The sequence below is a fragment of the Fundulus heteroclitus genome, unplaced genomic scaffold (genome assembly GCF_011125445.2).
Source record: "Fundulus heteroclitus isolate FHET01 unplaced genomic scaffold, MU-UCD_Fhet_4.1 scaffold_60, whole genome shotgun sequence".
Classification (NCBI taxonomy): Eukaryota; Metazoa; Chordata; class Actinopteri; order Cyprinodontiformes; family Fundulidae; genus Fundulus; species Fundulus heteroclitus.
The window spans coordinates 1976848-1993642 of record NW_023397033.1 but is presented as its reverse complement, the minus strand read 5'-3'; the positions used below and the strand labels follow the sequence as shown (position 1 = coordinate 1993642).

Sequence of the window (16795 nt, the reverse complement as noted above, 5' to 3'; positions counted from 1 at the left end):
AACGCACCAGTGCCCGTATTAACAAAATATCCTGAGACTAAAAGTAGCTATTAGTGACATTGTTTTAGGAAAAGTCTTAGAATTTCCCGAATTCTACCATTTTTCTGAGAATTTTACCTCAGTAAGATAAAAGTTATTCACAAAGCATCCTAGGTCTTCATAGGCTTCTTAAGGTGAAAAAATATTAGGAGTAATCAGGGGGAAATTTAGCGAGCCTAAGAGTGTCCGAAGCTGGAAGATGCAGAATGAGGTGATTGACTGATCCACCACCTAAGCAATGGACGAATTGGTTTTGCATAATACCATTTTCCGTTTTGACATTTGATCACTGTCTGCTTTGAAACCGAGTGTTGCTGCAGGTTCCTGGGGTAGCCGCTCCTTCTTCAAGCTGTTTCCAGTGACAGAGTTAAGGATTCCCGGCAAGGTGGCGAAGGGAGCAGGTATGCTGTAAGGAGCATAAAAGCCACCTGGGTGGAGAGGAGCCTCACAAGAACTGTGCGTAAGTAAAAATGGTGGTATATATCAATCTGATCCACTCAGGCAAGAACAAGTGTTTCTGACGTGGCAGCCGCAGCTGTGTTGTGCCTGTAAGACAGCGCTGAGGGAAGCAAGAACCCTCAGTGGCACTTATTGACGCTGCCTCAATACAGCAATTCCAGACTGACTGGTGCTTTCTGTATCGTTGGCATTAAAATAAAAAAGTTGCTAAAAGTCGTTATTGCTAGTTACTTTTTGAAAGAAAATTGCTAGAGGGGTCTGAAGAGTCGCTAAATAAAGCAGGAAAGACGCTAAATTGACTGTCAGCTCTAGTTTTCCTTCCCTCCTGAGCGGTAGCCCTGAAGGTGTCAGGGAGGGCATTTCACAGATGCGGGGCAGCAGCACAAAATGCCCTATCTCCCATTGTCCTGAGTCTAGTTCTGAAAATGTGGAGGAGGTGTGAGTGAGTGAAGCGAAGGGAGCAGGTTGTCTTCTGTGGGTTGATACGTTTTTGAGGTAGGTGGGGGCATGTCCATGGATGCATTGATGTATGAGGAGGGAAACCCTATACTCGATCCTGGTGGAGATGGGAAGCCAGTGTAGTGAATGGAGAATGGGGGTAATGTGCTCATGTTTCTGTACTCTCATCAGGATCCTAGCTGCAGAGTTTTGAATGTACTGAAGCGTCTGCAGACTTTTTCTAGGGATCCCAATGAGAAGTGCGTTGCAATAGTCCAGTCTGGAGGAGACATTGGCATGAACCAGCTTTTCTGCGTCTGGGAGGGAGAGAATGGGACGGAGTTTGGAAATATTTTGGAAATGATAGAAAGAGGTCTTGCATAGGTGATTTATATGGGCTTCAAAAGTGAGTTGGTAGTCCATTTTTACACCAAGATTTCTAACTGTTGATGAAAGAGGGATGTTAGTGCCAGAATAGGTGATGCTGGTTATGGATAATGATTAGGTTTGATGAGGAGTTCCAACCAGGATGGCTTCGGTTTTGGAGCTATTTAGTTGAAGAAACTTTTGCTCCATCCATACCTTTATCTCCTCCAGACAGGTGGTGAGTTTTGATGGGGATGACTGTGAGGGTGGGGTGTCAGCTCTGACATTTACATAGAGCTGTATGTCATCAGTATAGCAGTGGAATGAAATATTGTGGCAGCTGATGATTTGGCCAAGGGGGGTGAGGTAAAGGATGAAAAGGATGGGGCCAAGGACTGACCCCTGGGGGACACCACATGTAACTGTGTGTGGATGTGATTTGGAGTGGCCTAGGGAGATGTATTCTGTCCGGTTTGTGAGATATGATCTGAACCAACTGAGAGCAGTGTCATTTAGTCCAGTAGTGAGGTGGAGCCGGTTTAAGAGAATGCCATGGTCGACAGTATTAAATGCAGCAGAAAGGTCAGGAAGGATGAGGAGGGATGAAGAGCCAGCATCGCATGATATGAGGAGGTCATTTGTAACTCTGACTAGGGCTGTCTCTGTGCTGTGGGCAGAGCGGAAACCTGACTGGAATATTTCAAAGAGGTTATTATGTTTGAGGTGGTCCTGAAGGTGACTGGCAACTGCTTTCTGGCAACATTTAACTACTCTATATTGATTTATACATATATTTATATAAAAAAAAACTTAATTCTGAAGGTGTGGCGGCTTTTATTTTGCTGTGGCACTGCGCCACAATCAATTACATGTAGCGGAAACCCTGGGTTTGATTGCATGCTTACTACCAGGCAGCATGCCGCTCTGTCAGCGGATGGAGTGTGCGATTTGACCGAGCTCGAAAGTAGCTCGAGCTACTTTCAACGGGTACTCTTAGTCTTTATACAGATAGACAGACCGGCAGCAGGAAAAGGCAGACAGTCGTTACCTTGTACAATAAGAGGTGGATGGATGGACACTTCAGAAACAGCTTTCAGAATGAAATGAGAGAAAGCCTTGGTCCTTAATATTGTTATCGCTCTTCTGTTTTTTTGGACTTTCTCTGAGAAAACCTTCTCATTTCTCTTCACTCAAAACTCAGCTCGCATTGACCTTACGCATCAGTAGAGCTGCAAATACCTGGGTTGCCCCTGAAAGAAACTGCTCCTTAAACACTCATAAGTGAGCGGAGCCGTGCGGGGCGTGGCCATTACAAGCCAGTGGAACTGGGGCTATAGAGCACACCTCTGCAAATAAGTGTGTATGTACATGCTAATGATTGTTTTATGTGCTCTCCTGTAAACTTTCCAGCGGCTCAGATCCAACTGTGTTTACTACTCACCTCCAGTCGTTTAACCTGTGTCTTTTCAAACTCCATCTTGGTTTCCAGTTCACGGATCTTGGCCTCCTGACGATTGGCAAGAGATTTTTCAACCATGGACTGCTCCTGGAACTCCAGCTGGCTCTGGAGGACTTGCATCTAAGTCAAAAATACACATAACACTGGTAGTATACCACAGAGAAGTGTGTATTGGCTCAAATAATATGAAGTCTTTAGTGTTTTAAAGCAAAGAACGTCTTTAAAATTAGTAAAGCTGATGATTTATACCAGTACAACTTCAGTACCATTTATGAGCTATATTTCCTTCAAAGGTCAAAGTTAATAAAAAATTCACAGATTTGTTTGTATCCATGTAATACTTGTTTGCTTGACAGAACCATACAGTTCCAAAGGTAAACACTAGTGCTGAATGATTAGTCCACGTGTTGTTTAGGCTGACTGAAACATTACAGGACATGTTGATGGAAACTTGAGCAATAATTTTTTTATTTTCTGAGACCTTTTCACAAGGTTTAACCACTGCTCAAACCTGAATGACTCCAAAACAACATGCTCACGTTGCAGATTAATTTCTATATTATTAATACTTTTTTACTGAATAATGAGACCATTGCTAATAAGCTTATGCATTAGTGATGTAAATATTTAAATATGCGGTTAGTGAGCACACTTTAAGCCACTGTATACTTGCAATAAGACTAAATGAAATCTGTAATATAAAGTGTTATTTATAAATAATAAAAACATTTTCTCTGCATACGAATTAGCCAAACCATTACCATTTCCAAGTTACTAATGGACTCTCCCACTGTCTTGGCTAGGCTTGATTTACTGTGACGCAGGGGGCCAAATAAATCAAGAAATGTTGTAAGTTGGCCCCCTGGGTCACAGCAAACTCACGTGAGCCACTTATGTTCAGGATTGTATTTGTCAAGAAATGGCATCAAATGAAATTAGCTGATGTGTGTTCATGCTTGTAAAAACTGTAGCCCAGAAACTCCAAGAAGATGACATTGTGAGGAAGGAGTCAGCATTGTGACACTAAACTAAGGCCATCATACAGTCACAAACTATAAAGTTCAGATGGAGCTTATGGAAAAGCTCCGTGAAGATGTTTTAGGAAATGGGAAGCGGCCCTTCAAGAGGAATGTTACAGATAAACTTGTTTCTCTTTACCCATCTCAAAACCAACCTTTTCCTGAACTTCTTGCTTCTCCTTGAGGGCTTCCTCCAGCTGAGACTGCAGGTCATTAATCTGAGCCAAATTCTGAGCCAACTGAAACATCAACACAAAGAACTGATAAAAAAAAACAGGAAATTGATCTGATGGAGTTGGTGTCAAACATTTGCTGCTTTTTGTTTTGTTAGAAACTGAACAATTCCCCATTAGTTACACAGTAATTTGCTACATGAAAATTGGACTTTTTTAATTGTTTTGTGCAGTTGGCACAAAAAGGAAGGTAATTTGTTTTTGGTTCATTATTTTTTTACAGTAACGCCACTTCTTGGCGATAACTCTTGTATAATTGACAAACTGTTAGTGCCACATTCTAAGGAAAATCCATTTGTGGATTGCACCCATGTAAAACCCATGAAACACTTGTCAAATCTTCTCTGGCAATACTGCACAGCTTATTCTGCTTTTGACTCTGACATACATGCAAATTAACTATGTATTTATCTAACAAACCGGGGCCTCACTAGTGTGTGAAAGAACTGTACACCACCACAACAGCCGAACTGCTGGTAACCAGTTGGTGACATATTGCTGTAAAGCCTTAATCAGCATTTGTCACATCAGCCAGTGAGGTTGTGTTGCTTACTGTCCAGAACAGCTCTGTCAGAGCTGATCATGTAAGTGTATAAGGTTATGATTACAGGCAGATAACTCCATCTTGTCCACTCCCAAGTTCTGGAGGTAGTCTCTCATGAACCCCATGCTATGGGGCCAAGCACTGGTATTTTGGAAGACAGACGTCAATCATAAAAAAAAATAAAAAAATAAAATTATGAGATTGCTACCGGTTGGGTAATCTCTTTTCCATATCTCTATGCAATGGGATTGTCTTCAGAGATGACAAGCCTTGTTTTACCAGTCAGTGAGACGCTGCCCTGCGCCATTGCAATGCCTCCACCAAAAGCTGCTTGGCAGAGAGGATTTGATAAAGCACAATTAACTATCCAAAATGTATTACATATATATTGAACATCGAAAGCATTCTTGGTATCAGCTGGTATGATTTAGACATAAATAAATCACACTTCAGAATGAGCAGTGTCAAACATTATTTTCATGGTAAGTCAAAGATACACAAACAGAAACAGACTTGGCTCACTTTAAACATCATCGGTAGCCATTTAAAGCAACTTTTCCACCAGTATTAGAAAATGACACTGTAACTGAATATTTCTGTATATTTTCAAATTATTTCCAACTTTCCTTCCTGAAATCTTTATGTCACTACTTTTTTCAACGACTAACACCTGGGCCACAGAAGACTTGTGTTTTTTCATCAGCTCGTTGAAGTCCTCCTGATCCTCCTCCATTCTGGACTGCAGGTCGTTCTTCTCTCTTTGAACACGGCTCAGCTGTTCTTCCAGCTAATGGACAGAAAGCAGCAAATCAATCGGTATGAAAGCCATTAGAGTAGTTATGTAGCAACAACATGGCAGCAGCTTCTTAAAAAAGCAATAAAACAAAATGTGATTGCTGTGCTTCACAGCATTTTGCCAGTTTCTACATTTTAAAAATATACATATACATACTTATAGGAACAATAAGCTATTTTTCACCACTAGGTGAAGCTTAAGCACTATCTGTACACCAAAACCAGATCAAGCCACACCTCCCCCTGGGTGTGTCCAAAATCAAGGCATCACAGCGATGCGCCGAAAGCTGCCCAAATTTGAAGGGTCCTTCAAATGCGGCCCAGAAATGTGACCTGTTTTCCCCAGATCTGAAGGATGGGTCCAGCGTATCCTTTGTGGCTAATTATATCCCATGATTCATTGTGTTTTGAGGAGAATTATTTAGCCAGAAAGAGCAATGGTGGAGAGGAGTGAAAAGCTGTGAATAAGGTTGGATATAGTACGCTTTCTGTGACATAAAATTAACTTTTTTATGTGAGAAGGTGTGGAAAACTGAAATATCTGCTCAGCGTATTTACATGCTTAATTTTAAATGTGCTCGAACACATTCGGACCTTCCTGCTCCCACACAGCTGGCTTACCTCGCTGGCTTGCAGTTGATTGACCGGGCGGTCAAGACAAAGTTACCAAGTCTGCTTATTATAAGTAACTTTGGGCTTCCTTTTTTCTAAAGCCGCATGTAAATTTCATGAGTCGCGGGTTGCTGTTTTTTGGGCCTGTTTCAGAAAGTGAAGTTGCTTATTTGGGCTCTAAAATAAGTGACGATAAACATGTTAGAGACCTGCTTGCACTGCCGCTCTACGGACACAGTACTGGCTGAAATATCCCTCTGCCTCTCCGCGTTCACACACTGCTACCTATAGAAAAATATACTAGATGTCGGAGTGTATCCTGAGTCGCTGCCATATTGGCTGGCTCTTTTCTGCTCTAGGCTGACATAGGAGCCAAAGGGAGTAAAGGCAGCGGGAGCAATTTTTGCCCATATTTTATGCAGTTTACAGTTGCAATAACTGGCAATAACTGCTGAAAGTATATTACGCGGTGTAGATCACCATTTTGGGCTAAGATTCTGAAGATGAGTTTATGTGTTTTGTGTTTTTGCACGCTGATAATATTGCAGAAAGATTTTAGATATAGTACGGCTATTATGGTTGGGTGGTGGGTGCTACATAGAAAAAAAGCTCCTTTTTGAGAGAACAAAATATCCACCCCAAATGCTCAGAAAATATTGTGTGAAAGTGTGTGTGAAAGTCGTGAAAAGTTTTTGCTTTAACCAAGGCTTGTTGACAGGTACAAGACTGTGTCTTGTACCTGTCTCTGCATCATTTTCCGCTCAAGAAAATGATGCAGAGAAGAGTACAAACCATCTGTTTGGCCTTAGAGATCTCCTCCATCTGAACATGTAGGTCTTCAATCTCCACCTCCATGGATTTCCGGGCTTTAACAGCAGCTGCACAGGTGAACTCAGACTCTTCCAACTAAAATACAGAAAAAAATCAGTATTTGAAATGAAATACAACTTGAAATTTGGATTAACAGGGAACTAAGTTATGGCTTTTGTTCAGGCTCTTGGGATATTAACCCAAGGCTTTAGTCATATGGACCTTGTTCTTTGGACCAGAAGTTTCTTTTAGAAGGTTGCACAAGTGCAGCCTATAAATGGCTGTTTATGTTTGCAGCCATTTATAGGCTGCACATTTTTTCAGATAAATAGAAGATCTAGTAATGGGTGTGCTGGTGGCGCAGTGGGTAGCGCGACCCATGTACGGAGGCCTTAGTCCTCGACGTGGTCGACCCGGGTTCGACTCTAACCCATAGTGCTTTGCCGCATGTCTCTCCCCCTTTTCCCCCCACTTCCTGTCAGCCTACTGTGTTAAAAAGCAAGCCACTAGAGCTGCAAAAAATCTCAGAAATAAAAAAAGGTCCTAGTAATTAGATTCTAAAAAAATCATGTATTGAAGGCCTTTACTTTTTTCTCCCTGGATATTTTAATTATTCCTGAAATTAGATTTAAAACATGCTGTCTTACACAGTTAAAAATCTATACAAGAGTATGAAAAAGTATCATGAGTGAAATATCTTGTGTGTAGACGTGTCTGTACCTGATTTTTCAGCTGGGCGATCTCTCTCTTGCTGGGAGCATTGTTCTTGATGTGGTCCAACATGATCTGGGCATCAGCCAGCAGTGCCTTGGTCCTCTTTAAGTCCTTCTTCAGGCGTTTCTCAGTCTCTATATCAGAGTTTGTCACCTGGACAAACAGGCATTATTAGGTTGGCCTACTTTATTGTCTGTCACTTTTCTTAATTATTGTCAGTCACTTTTCTTAATTTTTACATACGGAGCTGTCCCTATCTGGTTATTGTGTGTGGATTAGGAAACATTTAGGTGAGGAGAAATTTGCATAATTCCCTGAACAACAATCACACCTCGTTTTGTGTTATTAACAACATGAGAGATGACAGAAATTAAAATAAGCATAAAGTTTGTTATTTGCACCAAACAACACTGTCATGATTTTAGGTTCTGTCTTAGTTTTGAATTATGGAGTTAGTTTGAGTTTTGTTGTGGTTTGATTTTGTTCTTTGTGTTATACTATCTGTTAGGGTTCTGTAAGCTTTTAGCTCAGTTCTGTTCACCTGCCAGCTCACCTCCCTGTTTTTACCCTATTAGCTTGTCACTCCCCTGTCAGCAGTCACCAACCTATCAGTTCAGTTCTCTGTCAGTCACTTCCCTGCCTCTGATTAGTTCCAGCTGTTTCCCTGTAATTAGTTTTCACTCCATTTCACCTGTGCACTTCACTATATAGTTCTGCCTCAGTCTTTAGTTCTCCGCCAGATCATTAACGAGCCCACGGTGAGGTTTTTTCCAGCGTTCCTTTCTTGATTGACCTGTTGATGCTAATCTGAGAGCCTTTTTGATTGTGAGCCAGCCTGTTCCCTGATCTGTTTTTTCTGCCCTGTCTGACTGATTTACCGGTTTACCGACCTGATTCTGTCCCATGGTTATCCGAGCTTGCTTTTGCCCTGTCTGTACCTCTGCCTATTTTGGACTGCCTTTTGTGTACCGGATGTTGGACTGCCCTTTTGACTATTGAGCCCGCCTGTCCCTGTTTCATTATTAAAGTCCTGTTTTTTGCTTATACCTCGCTTGTTTGGTTTGAATACTGGGTTTGCCTGATTCACGTTCATAACAGAATGATCTGGCCCCCCTAAAACCTATCGCCAAACAAGCTTGTAGAGGGTTTTTTTTCTCCCCTTAAATTTTTTTTGCTTCCCCCCCCCCCTCCACAAACTATGGCTTTGGAGGGTTCCAGATTGGCGTTCTGTCCCCCTGGTGTCGGTCCCAGACACCATCTCTCCAGTAGCCGCAGCAGCAGTAACTCGCTGCCTGCTCGGAGCTTACGATTGGGAGGGCTGTTTTTAACAAATTCAGGTTCTGCTCAGAATAGAAGGGATCACTCACCCAGCGACACCGCTGTCGGCTCTGCCCATGGGTTTTATCCTGACCCAACTTTGTTTATGGAGGTCGAAGCGGAGGTGGTGCGGGATCTTCGCCCGGATCTTTTTCTCTCTCTCCCTCCAGAAGAGGAGATGCAGGGAACGCTGTGGGCTCCGCCGATCCCGGCTCTACCGAAGGAGTTAGACCTCCAGCAAGTCCTGCCGTCCCGCCGTCGGAGGAGGGGACGGAAACCTGTGGATCGCTCCCTCACCCGTACTGTTCGGCCGACAGGCGAGCCAGTACCGCGCCCGTCCGTTGCCACTTCCTGCCCAGTGGATCGGAGTCCGGTGCTCCCCAGAGCTGAGCAGCCCACAGCGCCTCCTGGTGGCGCCCGTGATGCTGAGGATCTGGCTCTGGAGGACCAGATAAGAACTTTTGCCCCTATTATTAAACACCTTAGGGAGGCTCTTTTCAGCCAGTATTCAGAGGAGCTGGAGGCTAAATTAAAGGAGGTCGAGGGGCACTATAGAGCGGCTCTCCAGGGTTTCTATAGTAGACTCGATCCTGTCCCCAAGGGTCCAGCCGACGCCTCGGCACCTGCACCTGTCCCAGAGGACCCGCCCTCTACCTCAGCTCCAGTGCCGGCTTCCGGCAGCTTTAAAGCAGCACAGTCTCCGCAGCCGGTCCAAGACGCTGCAACCCGGGAGGGTCCGCAGCCGGCCCAAGATGCTGCAATCCAGGAGGGTCCGCAGCCGGCCCAAGACGCTGCAACCCGGGAGGGTCCGCAGCCGGCCCAAGACGCTGCAACCCGGGAGGGTCTGCAGCCGGCCCAAGACGCTGCAACCCGGGAGGGTCCGCAGCCGGCCCAAGACGCTGCAACCCAGGAGGGTCCGCAGCCGGCCCAAGACGCTGCAACCCAGGAGGGTCCGCAGCCGGCCCAAGACGCTGCAACCCAGGAGGGTCTGCCGCCAGTCTGCGACGCTTGGACCCAGGAGGGTCTGCCGCCAGTCTGTGACGTGGGAACCCAGGAGGGTCTGCCGCCAGTCTGCGACGTGGGAACCCAGGAGGGTCTACCACTGGTCCACGAGGAGGGGGTTCAGACGAGCCCTCTTTCAGGCCGCAACTCTGGGGCTCATCGGGACACTGGGCGTCGCGGCCCTCGTCCAGACGACAAGCGGCGTCGCGGCCCTCATCCAGACGACAAGCTCCGTCGGGGGTCTCGTCCAGACGACAAGCGTCGGGGGTCTCGCCGAGAAGACAAGCACCCAGAGCCCCATGGAGACTTAGAGGTCCCTGGACCTCTTCTGAAGCTCTTACCCCCTCACCTTTGGCTAGACAGCCAATTTCCCAAGTGGCTGACCAGGCTCTCTTTGTCGGATGTACTGGAGGGGTTACTGCTGAGGTTCTGGGTGTTAAAGGGTCTGGGAGCATCTGAAGTCTGTAGTCCGGGGCCTCCTGAACCTGAAGTCTGTAGTCCGGGGCCTCCTGAACCTGAAGCCTGTAGCCAGGCCCCGTCTGAACCTGAAGCCTGTAGCCAGGTCCCGTCTGAACCTGAAGCCTGTAGCCAGGTCCCGTCTGAACCTGAAGCCTGTAGCCAGGTCCCGTCTGAACCTGAAGCCTGTAGCCAGGTCCCGTCTGAACCTGAAGCCTGTAGCCAGGCCCCGTCTGAACCTGAAGCCTGTAGCCAGGGGCCGTCTGAACCTGAAGCCTGTAGCCAGGGGCCGTCTGAACCTGAAGCCTGTAGCCAGGGGCCGTCTGAACCTGAAGCCTGTAGCCAGGGGCCGTCTGAACCTGAAGCCTGTAGCCAGGGGCCGTCTGAACCTGAAGCCTGTAGCCAGGGGCCGTCTGAACCTGAAGCCTGTAGCCAGGGGCCGTCTGAACCTGAAGCCTGTAGCCAGGGGCCGACTGAACCTGAAGCCTGTAGCCAGGCTCCTCCTGAACTCTGTAGCCAGGCGCCTCCTGAACTCTGTAGCCAGGCGCCTCCTGAACTCTTTAGCCAGGCGCCTCCTGAACTCTTTAGCCAGGCGTCTCTTCTAGCTCTTAGTCCGGCGCTGTCTCCAGCCTTTAGTCCGGCGCCAGGTTCTGTTCTCTCTCTCTCCAGGCGTCGGTTCCTGAGGGTCCTGTTCTGCCGACGGCCTCCGAGGTTGCTGCTCCGCCGCCGGTCTCCAAGAGACATGCTCCGCCGCCGGCCTATGAGAGACCTGCTCCGCCACCAGCCGCCGGACATCTTTGCTAACCGGGGCCGTCCTACAGGACACCCGCCGGATTACCTGTCTCACAGGGGTCGTCCGCTGGGACGTCCGCCGGAGAACCTGACACGCCTAGGACGTCCGTCGGGGAACCTGACACACCTAGGACGTCCGCCGGGGAACCTGACATGCCTAGGACGTCCGCCGGAGAACCTGACACGCCGAGGCCGTTCTTCGGGACGTCCACCGGAGAACCTGACACGCCGAGGCCGTCCTTCGGGACGTCCGCCGGAGAACCTGACACGCCTGGGTCGTCCTCCTGGACGCCCGCCGGAGAACCTGACTCGTCGGGGCCGTTCTCCTGGACGCCCGCCTGAGAACTTGACTCATCTTGCTTTGTTTTAGTTTGTATTTGGACATTTGTTTGATTCTAGCCCTCCGTCCTGCACCTCCCTCCACCCACCCGATCTAGTCTGTCTTCTTTGTCTTGCTTTAGGCCGTCTGGAATCCGGCCTTAAGGAGGGGGTTCTGTCATGATTTTAGGTTCTGTCTTAGTTTTGAATTATGGAATAGTTTGAGTTTTGTTGTGGTTTGATTTTGTTCTTTGTGTTATACTATCTGTTAGGGTTCTGTAAGCTTTTAGCTCTGTTCTGTTCACCTGCCAGCTCACCTCCCTGTTTTTACCCTATTAGCTTGTCACTCCCCTGTCACAATCACCAACCTATCAGTTCAGTTCTCTGTCAGTCACTTCCCTGCCTCTGATTAGTTCCAGCTGTTTCCCTGTAATTAGTTTTCACTCCATTTCACCTGTGCACTTCACTATATAGTTCTGCCTCAGTCTTTAGTTCTCCGCCAGATCATTAACGAGCCCACGGTGAGTTTTGTTCCAGCGTTCCTTTCTTGATTGACCTGTTGATGCTAACCTGAGAGCCTTTTTGATTCTGAGCCAGCCTGTTCCCTGATCTGTTTTTCCTGCCCTGTCTGACTGATTTACCGGTTTACCAACCTGATTCTGTCCCATGGTTATCCGAGCTTGCTTTTGCCCTGTCTGTACCTCTGCCTATTTTGGACTGCCTTTTGTGTACCGGATTTTGGACTGCCCTTTTGACTATTGAGCCCGCCTGTCCCTGTTTCATTATTAAAGTCCTGTTTTTTGCTTATACCTCGCTTGTTTGGTTTGAATACTGGGTTTGCCTGATTCACGTTCATAACAAACACTCTTAATGATGCTTGATAAAAGTAATAGAAAAATCCTTTATTTACTTATTTCAATGAGTTATATTAAATACAGTGCCAGTATTTACACGCCTTGATCTTTTCCACTTTGGTCATGTTACAACCAAAATCTATTCAATTCAATTTATTTTATATAGCTCCAATTCATGAAACATGTCATCTCGAGGCACTTTACAAAGTCAAATTCAATCATATTATACAGATTGGTCAAAAATGTCCTATATAATGGAACCAGTTGATTGCTTCAAAGTCCCGACAAGCAGCATTTACTCCTGGAGAAGCGTAGAGCTACAGGGAGAGTCGTCTGCATTGCCCATGGCTTTGCAGCAATCCCTCATACTGAGCAAGCATGAAGCGACAGTGGAAAGAAACACCACCCATTAGCGGGAAGGAAAAACCTCCGGCAGAACCAGGCTCAGTATGAACAGTCATCTGCCTCGACCGACTGGGGGTTACAGAAGACAGAGCAGAGACACAACAAGAGAGACAAAAAAGCACAGAAGCACACATCGATCCAGTAATCTGTTCTACATTAGATGGTAATAGCGGGTGATCTGTCTTCTCTGGATGATGTCACAGTTAACAGAATGTCAGACCAGGTGTACCTACTATGAAGAAAAAGAGAGAGAGCAAAAAGTTAAAAGCTGAAATGACAACAGTCATTGTAATGCAATGCAAAACTGGAGAACAGCAGACAGGAGAACAGTAGAAATCAGTAAAGTGATACATGATGGAGCTTGATTATTATGGGCTTTATACGTTAGAAGAAGAATTTTAAATTCTATTCTTGATTTAACAGGAAGCCAATGAAGGGAAGCTAAAACAGGAGAAATATGATCCCTCTTGTTGATTTTCATCAGAACTCTTGCTGCAGCATTTTGGATCAGCTGAAGACTTTGAACTGCATTTTGTGGACTTCCTGATAGTAAAGAATTACAATAGTCCAGCTTTGAAGTAACAAATGCATGGACTAGTTTTTCAGCATCACCCCTGGACAGAATGTTTCTAATTTTGGCAATATTCCTGAGATGAAAAAAGGAAACTCTGGAAACCTGTTTAATATGGGATTTAAATGGCATGTCTTGGTCGAAAACAACACCAAGATTTTTAACTTTATTACCAGAGGCCAAGTTAATGCCATCCAGAATAAGTGATTGATTAAGAAGTTTATTTTTTGAGGACTCTGGTCCAAAGATTACAACTTCTGTCTTGTCAGAATTTAAGTGCAGGAAATTTAAAGTCATCCAGCTTTTGATGTCATCAAGATATGACTGCAGTCGAAGTAACTGATTGGATTCATCAGGATTTATGGATAAATATAGCTGAGTATCATTAGCATAACAGTGGAAATTAATCCCATGCTGTCTGATAATTTTGCCAATCAGAAGCATATATATAGTAAAGAGAATTGGTCCAAGGACTGAACCCTATGGCACTCCACAGGTGACCCTAGAGTTTGAGGAAGATTTATTATTAACATGAACAAACTGGAATTTGTCCGACAGATAAGATTTAAACCAGCCTAATGCTTTCCCCTTAATCCCTACAGTATGCTCAAGTCTTTGTAGGAGAACATTGTGATCAACTGTGTCAAATGCAGCACTGAGATCTAACAGGACAAGTATAGACACAAGTCCATTATCTGAGGCCATGAGAATATCATTAGTGACCTTCAACCGAGCTGTTTCAGTGCTATGATGAGCTCGAAAGCCTGACTGAAACTCCTCAAGTAGGTCATTACTTTGTAAATGTTCACAAAGTTGATTAGCAACTGTTTTCTCAAGAATTTTAGATAGGAAAAGAAGATTAGATTAGGTCTGTAATTTATTGTCATCTTGATCAAGAGAGGGTTCAAAAACAGCTACTTTAAAAGCCTGTGGTACATATACATTTACTTAGGATAGATTAATTATATCTAAAAAGCGGGCATTAATCAAAGGGAACACCTCCTTAAATAACTTGGTTGGAATTGGGTCTAATATACAAGTTGAAGGTTTAGATGAAGCTAAAATTTTAGATAACTCAGAAAGCTTTACTCTGTCTAAACAGTTCAAACACCGATCGGGTTCTCCTCGATTAAAGATGTAAAATATGCTGCTCTAACTCTGCAAAGGGTCTTTTCATACAACAGTAGACTGTTTTTTCAGATTGGGTAGGATTGCTCTAGATGTGTAGAGCGCTATTTCTCTCCAATTTCCGTTTATGTTGTGCTTGAAAGAACATAGCTCTAAATTAAGCCAGGGAGCCAGCTTCCTATGAATAATCACCTTCTTTTTCAAGAGGGCTACGTTGTCTAATGCAAAACGCAACGAGGAAGTGACACCGTCAACAGAAGTGTCAATTTGTGAATGGGAAGAAACAACATTGCTGCTATCTGCTGGGCATTTCTGTGATACTGATGAAATTAAAAGTGGATCAGACTCTTTAAAGTTTGATAAAAATCTACTATAATGAAACCTTCTTTTGGGGGTGGAGAACTCAGTTAAATTGAACTCAAAGGTTATTAAAAAATAGTTAGATAGGACAGGGTTGTGAGGAAATACTGTTAATTCCTCGCAATCAATGCCATATGTCAGCAGAAGGTCCAAAGTATGAAGGCAAGAGTGCATCGGTTTGTGCGCATTTTGAGCAAAACCAATTGAATCTAGTATAGTTTTAAAGGTTACAGGGAGTCTGTCCTTCTGGAATGTGAACAAGCACCCCAGTATCAGGTGTTCTGCAACCTTTAACTGGATTTAGTGCCATCTTCGCATCAATTCTGAGAAGCTCCCCTTGTCCCCGCTGAAGAAAAGCATCCCCCACAGCATGACGCTGCCACTACCATGCTTTATTGAGCAATGCAGTGTTTCTACATAACACAACATTTTGCATGTATTCTAGAAACATCAATATTTGTCTCAATCGATCAGAACACCTACTTCTACATATTTGAGATCAAATTACACACAGGTGTAACTACTAGTTCAATGACTTCTTATGGCAATTAGTCAAACCCGGATCAATATTTTCATCAGTCAGACTCACTTAAATTATGCCTAACCACACATCTTTGAACACATTACTCAGCAGTACTGATAACAGGGAGACTTCTTGTTTTACAGCGGAGAGGCTGAACACGTACAAAGCCATCCCAGTAATTAATGGATTCATAGAAATCTGATTGTGTGTTTGCATGAAACGCTGCAGTTACACACAGATTTACATCCTCTAGGAGGTGTGTTTTTCTATATACTGCAGGAAAGACAGCAGCCAATCCACAGCTTCTTATCCCAACTGACTAACCAATTTTAATAAAATGGCACTCCTTATCAACACATTGTTTTCGAGCAATTTCATCAACAAACGGGCACAATGTCTTGAATTAGAAAGTGGAACCATAAACCTCGGGTAACTGTCTTGCAGCCCTCACTATCAAAGTGCTGGAGGTTGTGTTCAGTTTTTAAACAGTTTATGTCAGAAAAGTTCTGACCAAGTACTGACCAGGGTAAAGTGTTGTTACCTTGCTCTGTGTCGACAGAAGCTTTGCCTCCAGCTCTCTCTTCTCCTTCAGCACCTTCTGCTTTTCATCATACTCTTCTTCAAGCTGCAACTCTATTTGTTTCAGCTACACAAACACACACACACACACACACACACACACACACACACACACACACACACACACACACACACACACACACACACACACACACAGAGATAAAAATAGACAAGGTACGTTTAAAATGTACATCCTTGTATCTATATACCTTACTTTGACTTTGTAGCAAAACAGAGGAGAATGGTTTCCTTTTCTCAGTGTACTCTTGAAGGCCCTGTAAGTTTCAGGGAGCTCTGACAAACTGAACTAACACATCAAATTTTCCTACCATGGTGCTTCTCAAAAAGCAGCATGTAAAGGACTGGCTGGGCTTTTCATTAGAGCAACTATTACCTATTGAAGTCCATGATCCACAGAAAATGCTGCAGAAACTATGGTCTTACTTGTGATGTAAAGTTATTTTTACATAAAACTTGACGTTGCCAGTCTGTTTATGTTCCAAGGGTTAATATATTCACATTTGAATTGATTGCAAATTTTATTCTGTACCTCTCTGTGCAATATTTCTGAAAATAAAAGAGATCACTGCTGATTAGTGAGAAGCAGGACCTAGTTACTGGTAGTAACATGCACAGTTGAGGACTTACTTAGTCAGCGGGATTTATTTGCTAAATTCTTTGTCTAAGCTTGTAATAAATTACACTGGAGTTTAGTTTTAACCATGGAAGCTTCTTCTTAACCAGCTCTGTAATATGGTTGTGGCTAATCAACTTTGCATGTGGCTAACATGACAATTAGCCACAGTGGCTATTCATGTTTGACCCTGACAGAGAATGCTGAGTGAGAATAGTCTGTCTTTATTATCAATACTCTCCAAACTCTGATCAGTTCCAAGATATTTTGAGAGATGTTCAGGAACCCCAATTTCCACTTAGCATCCTTTAAAAAGGAAGCATTTTCTTATAATTTAGTGAAGTACTCCAGCTCTCAAACCTTTTAAT

The 16795-nt window shown here is 44.3% G+C and overlaps 1 protein-coding gene across 6 annotated transcripts in view; it reads right to left on the bottom strand.

The window, feature by feature from the left end:
- LOC105918954 (unconventional myosin-XVIIIa) overlaps nt 1-16795 on the bottom strand; it is a 188869-nt gene that overhangs the window by 27932 nt on the left and 144142 nt on the right. For all 6 annotated transcript variants that reach the window (XM_036133281.1, XM_036133278.1, XM_036133279.1 and 3 more), the window contains 6 exons: nt 15756-15860; nt 7495-7641; nt 6757-6870; nt 5228-5344; nt 3936-4019; nt 2744-2881 (listed from right to left, as the gene is read on the bottom strand). In XM_036133281.1, coding sequence (XP_035989174.1) covers nt 2744-2881; nt 3936-4019; nt 5228-5344; nt 6757-6870; nt 7495-7641; nt 15756-15860 — 705 coding nt within the window. The remainder of the gene's footprint in view (nt 1-2743; nt 2882-3935; nt 4020-5227; nt 5345-6756; nt 6871-7494; nt 7642-15755; nt 15861-16795) is intronic.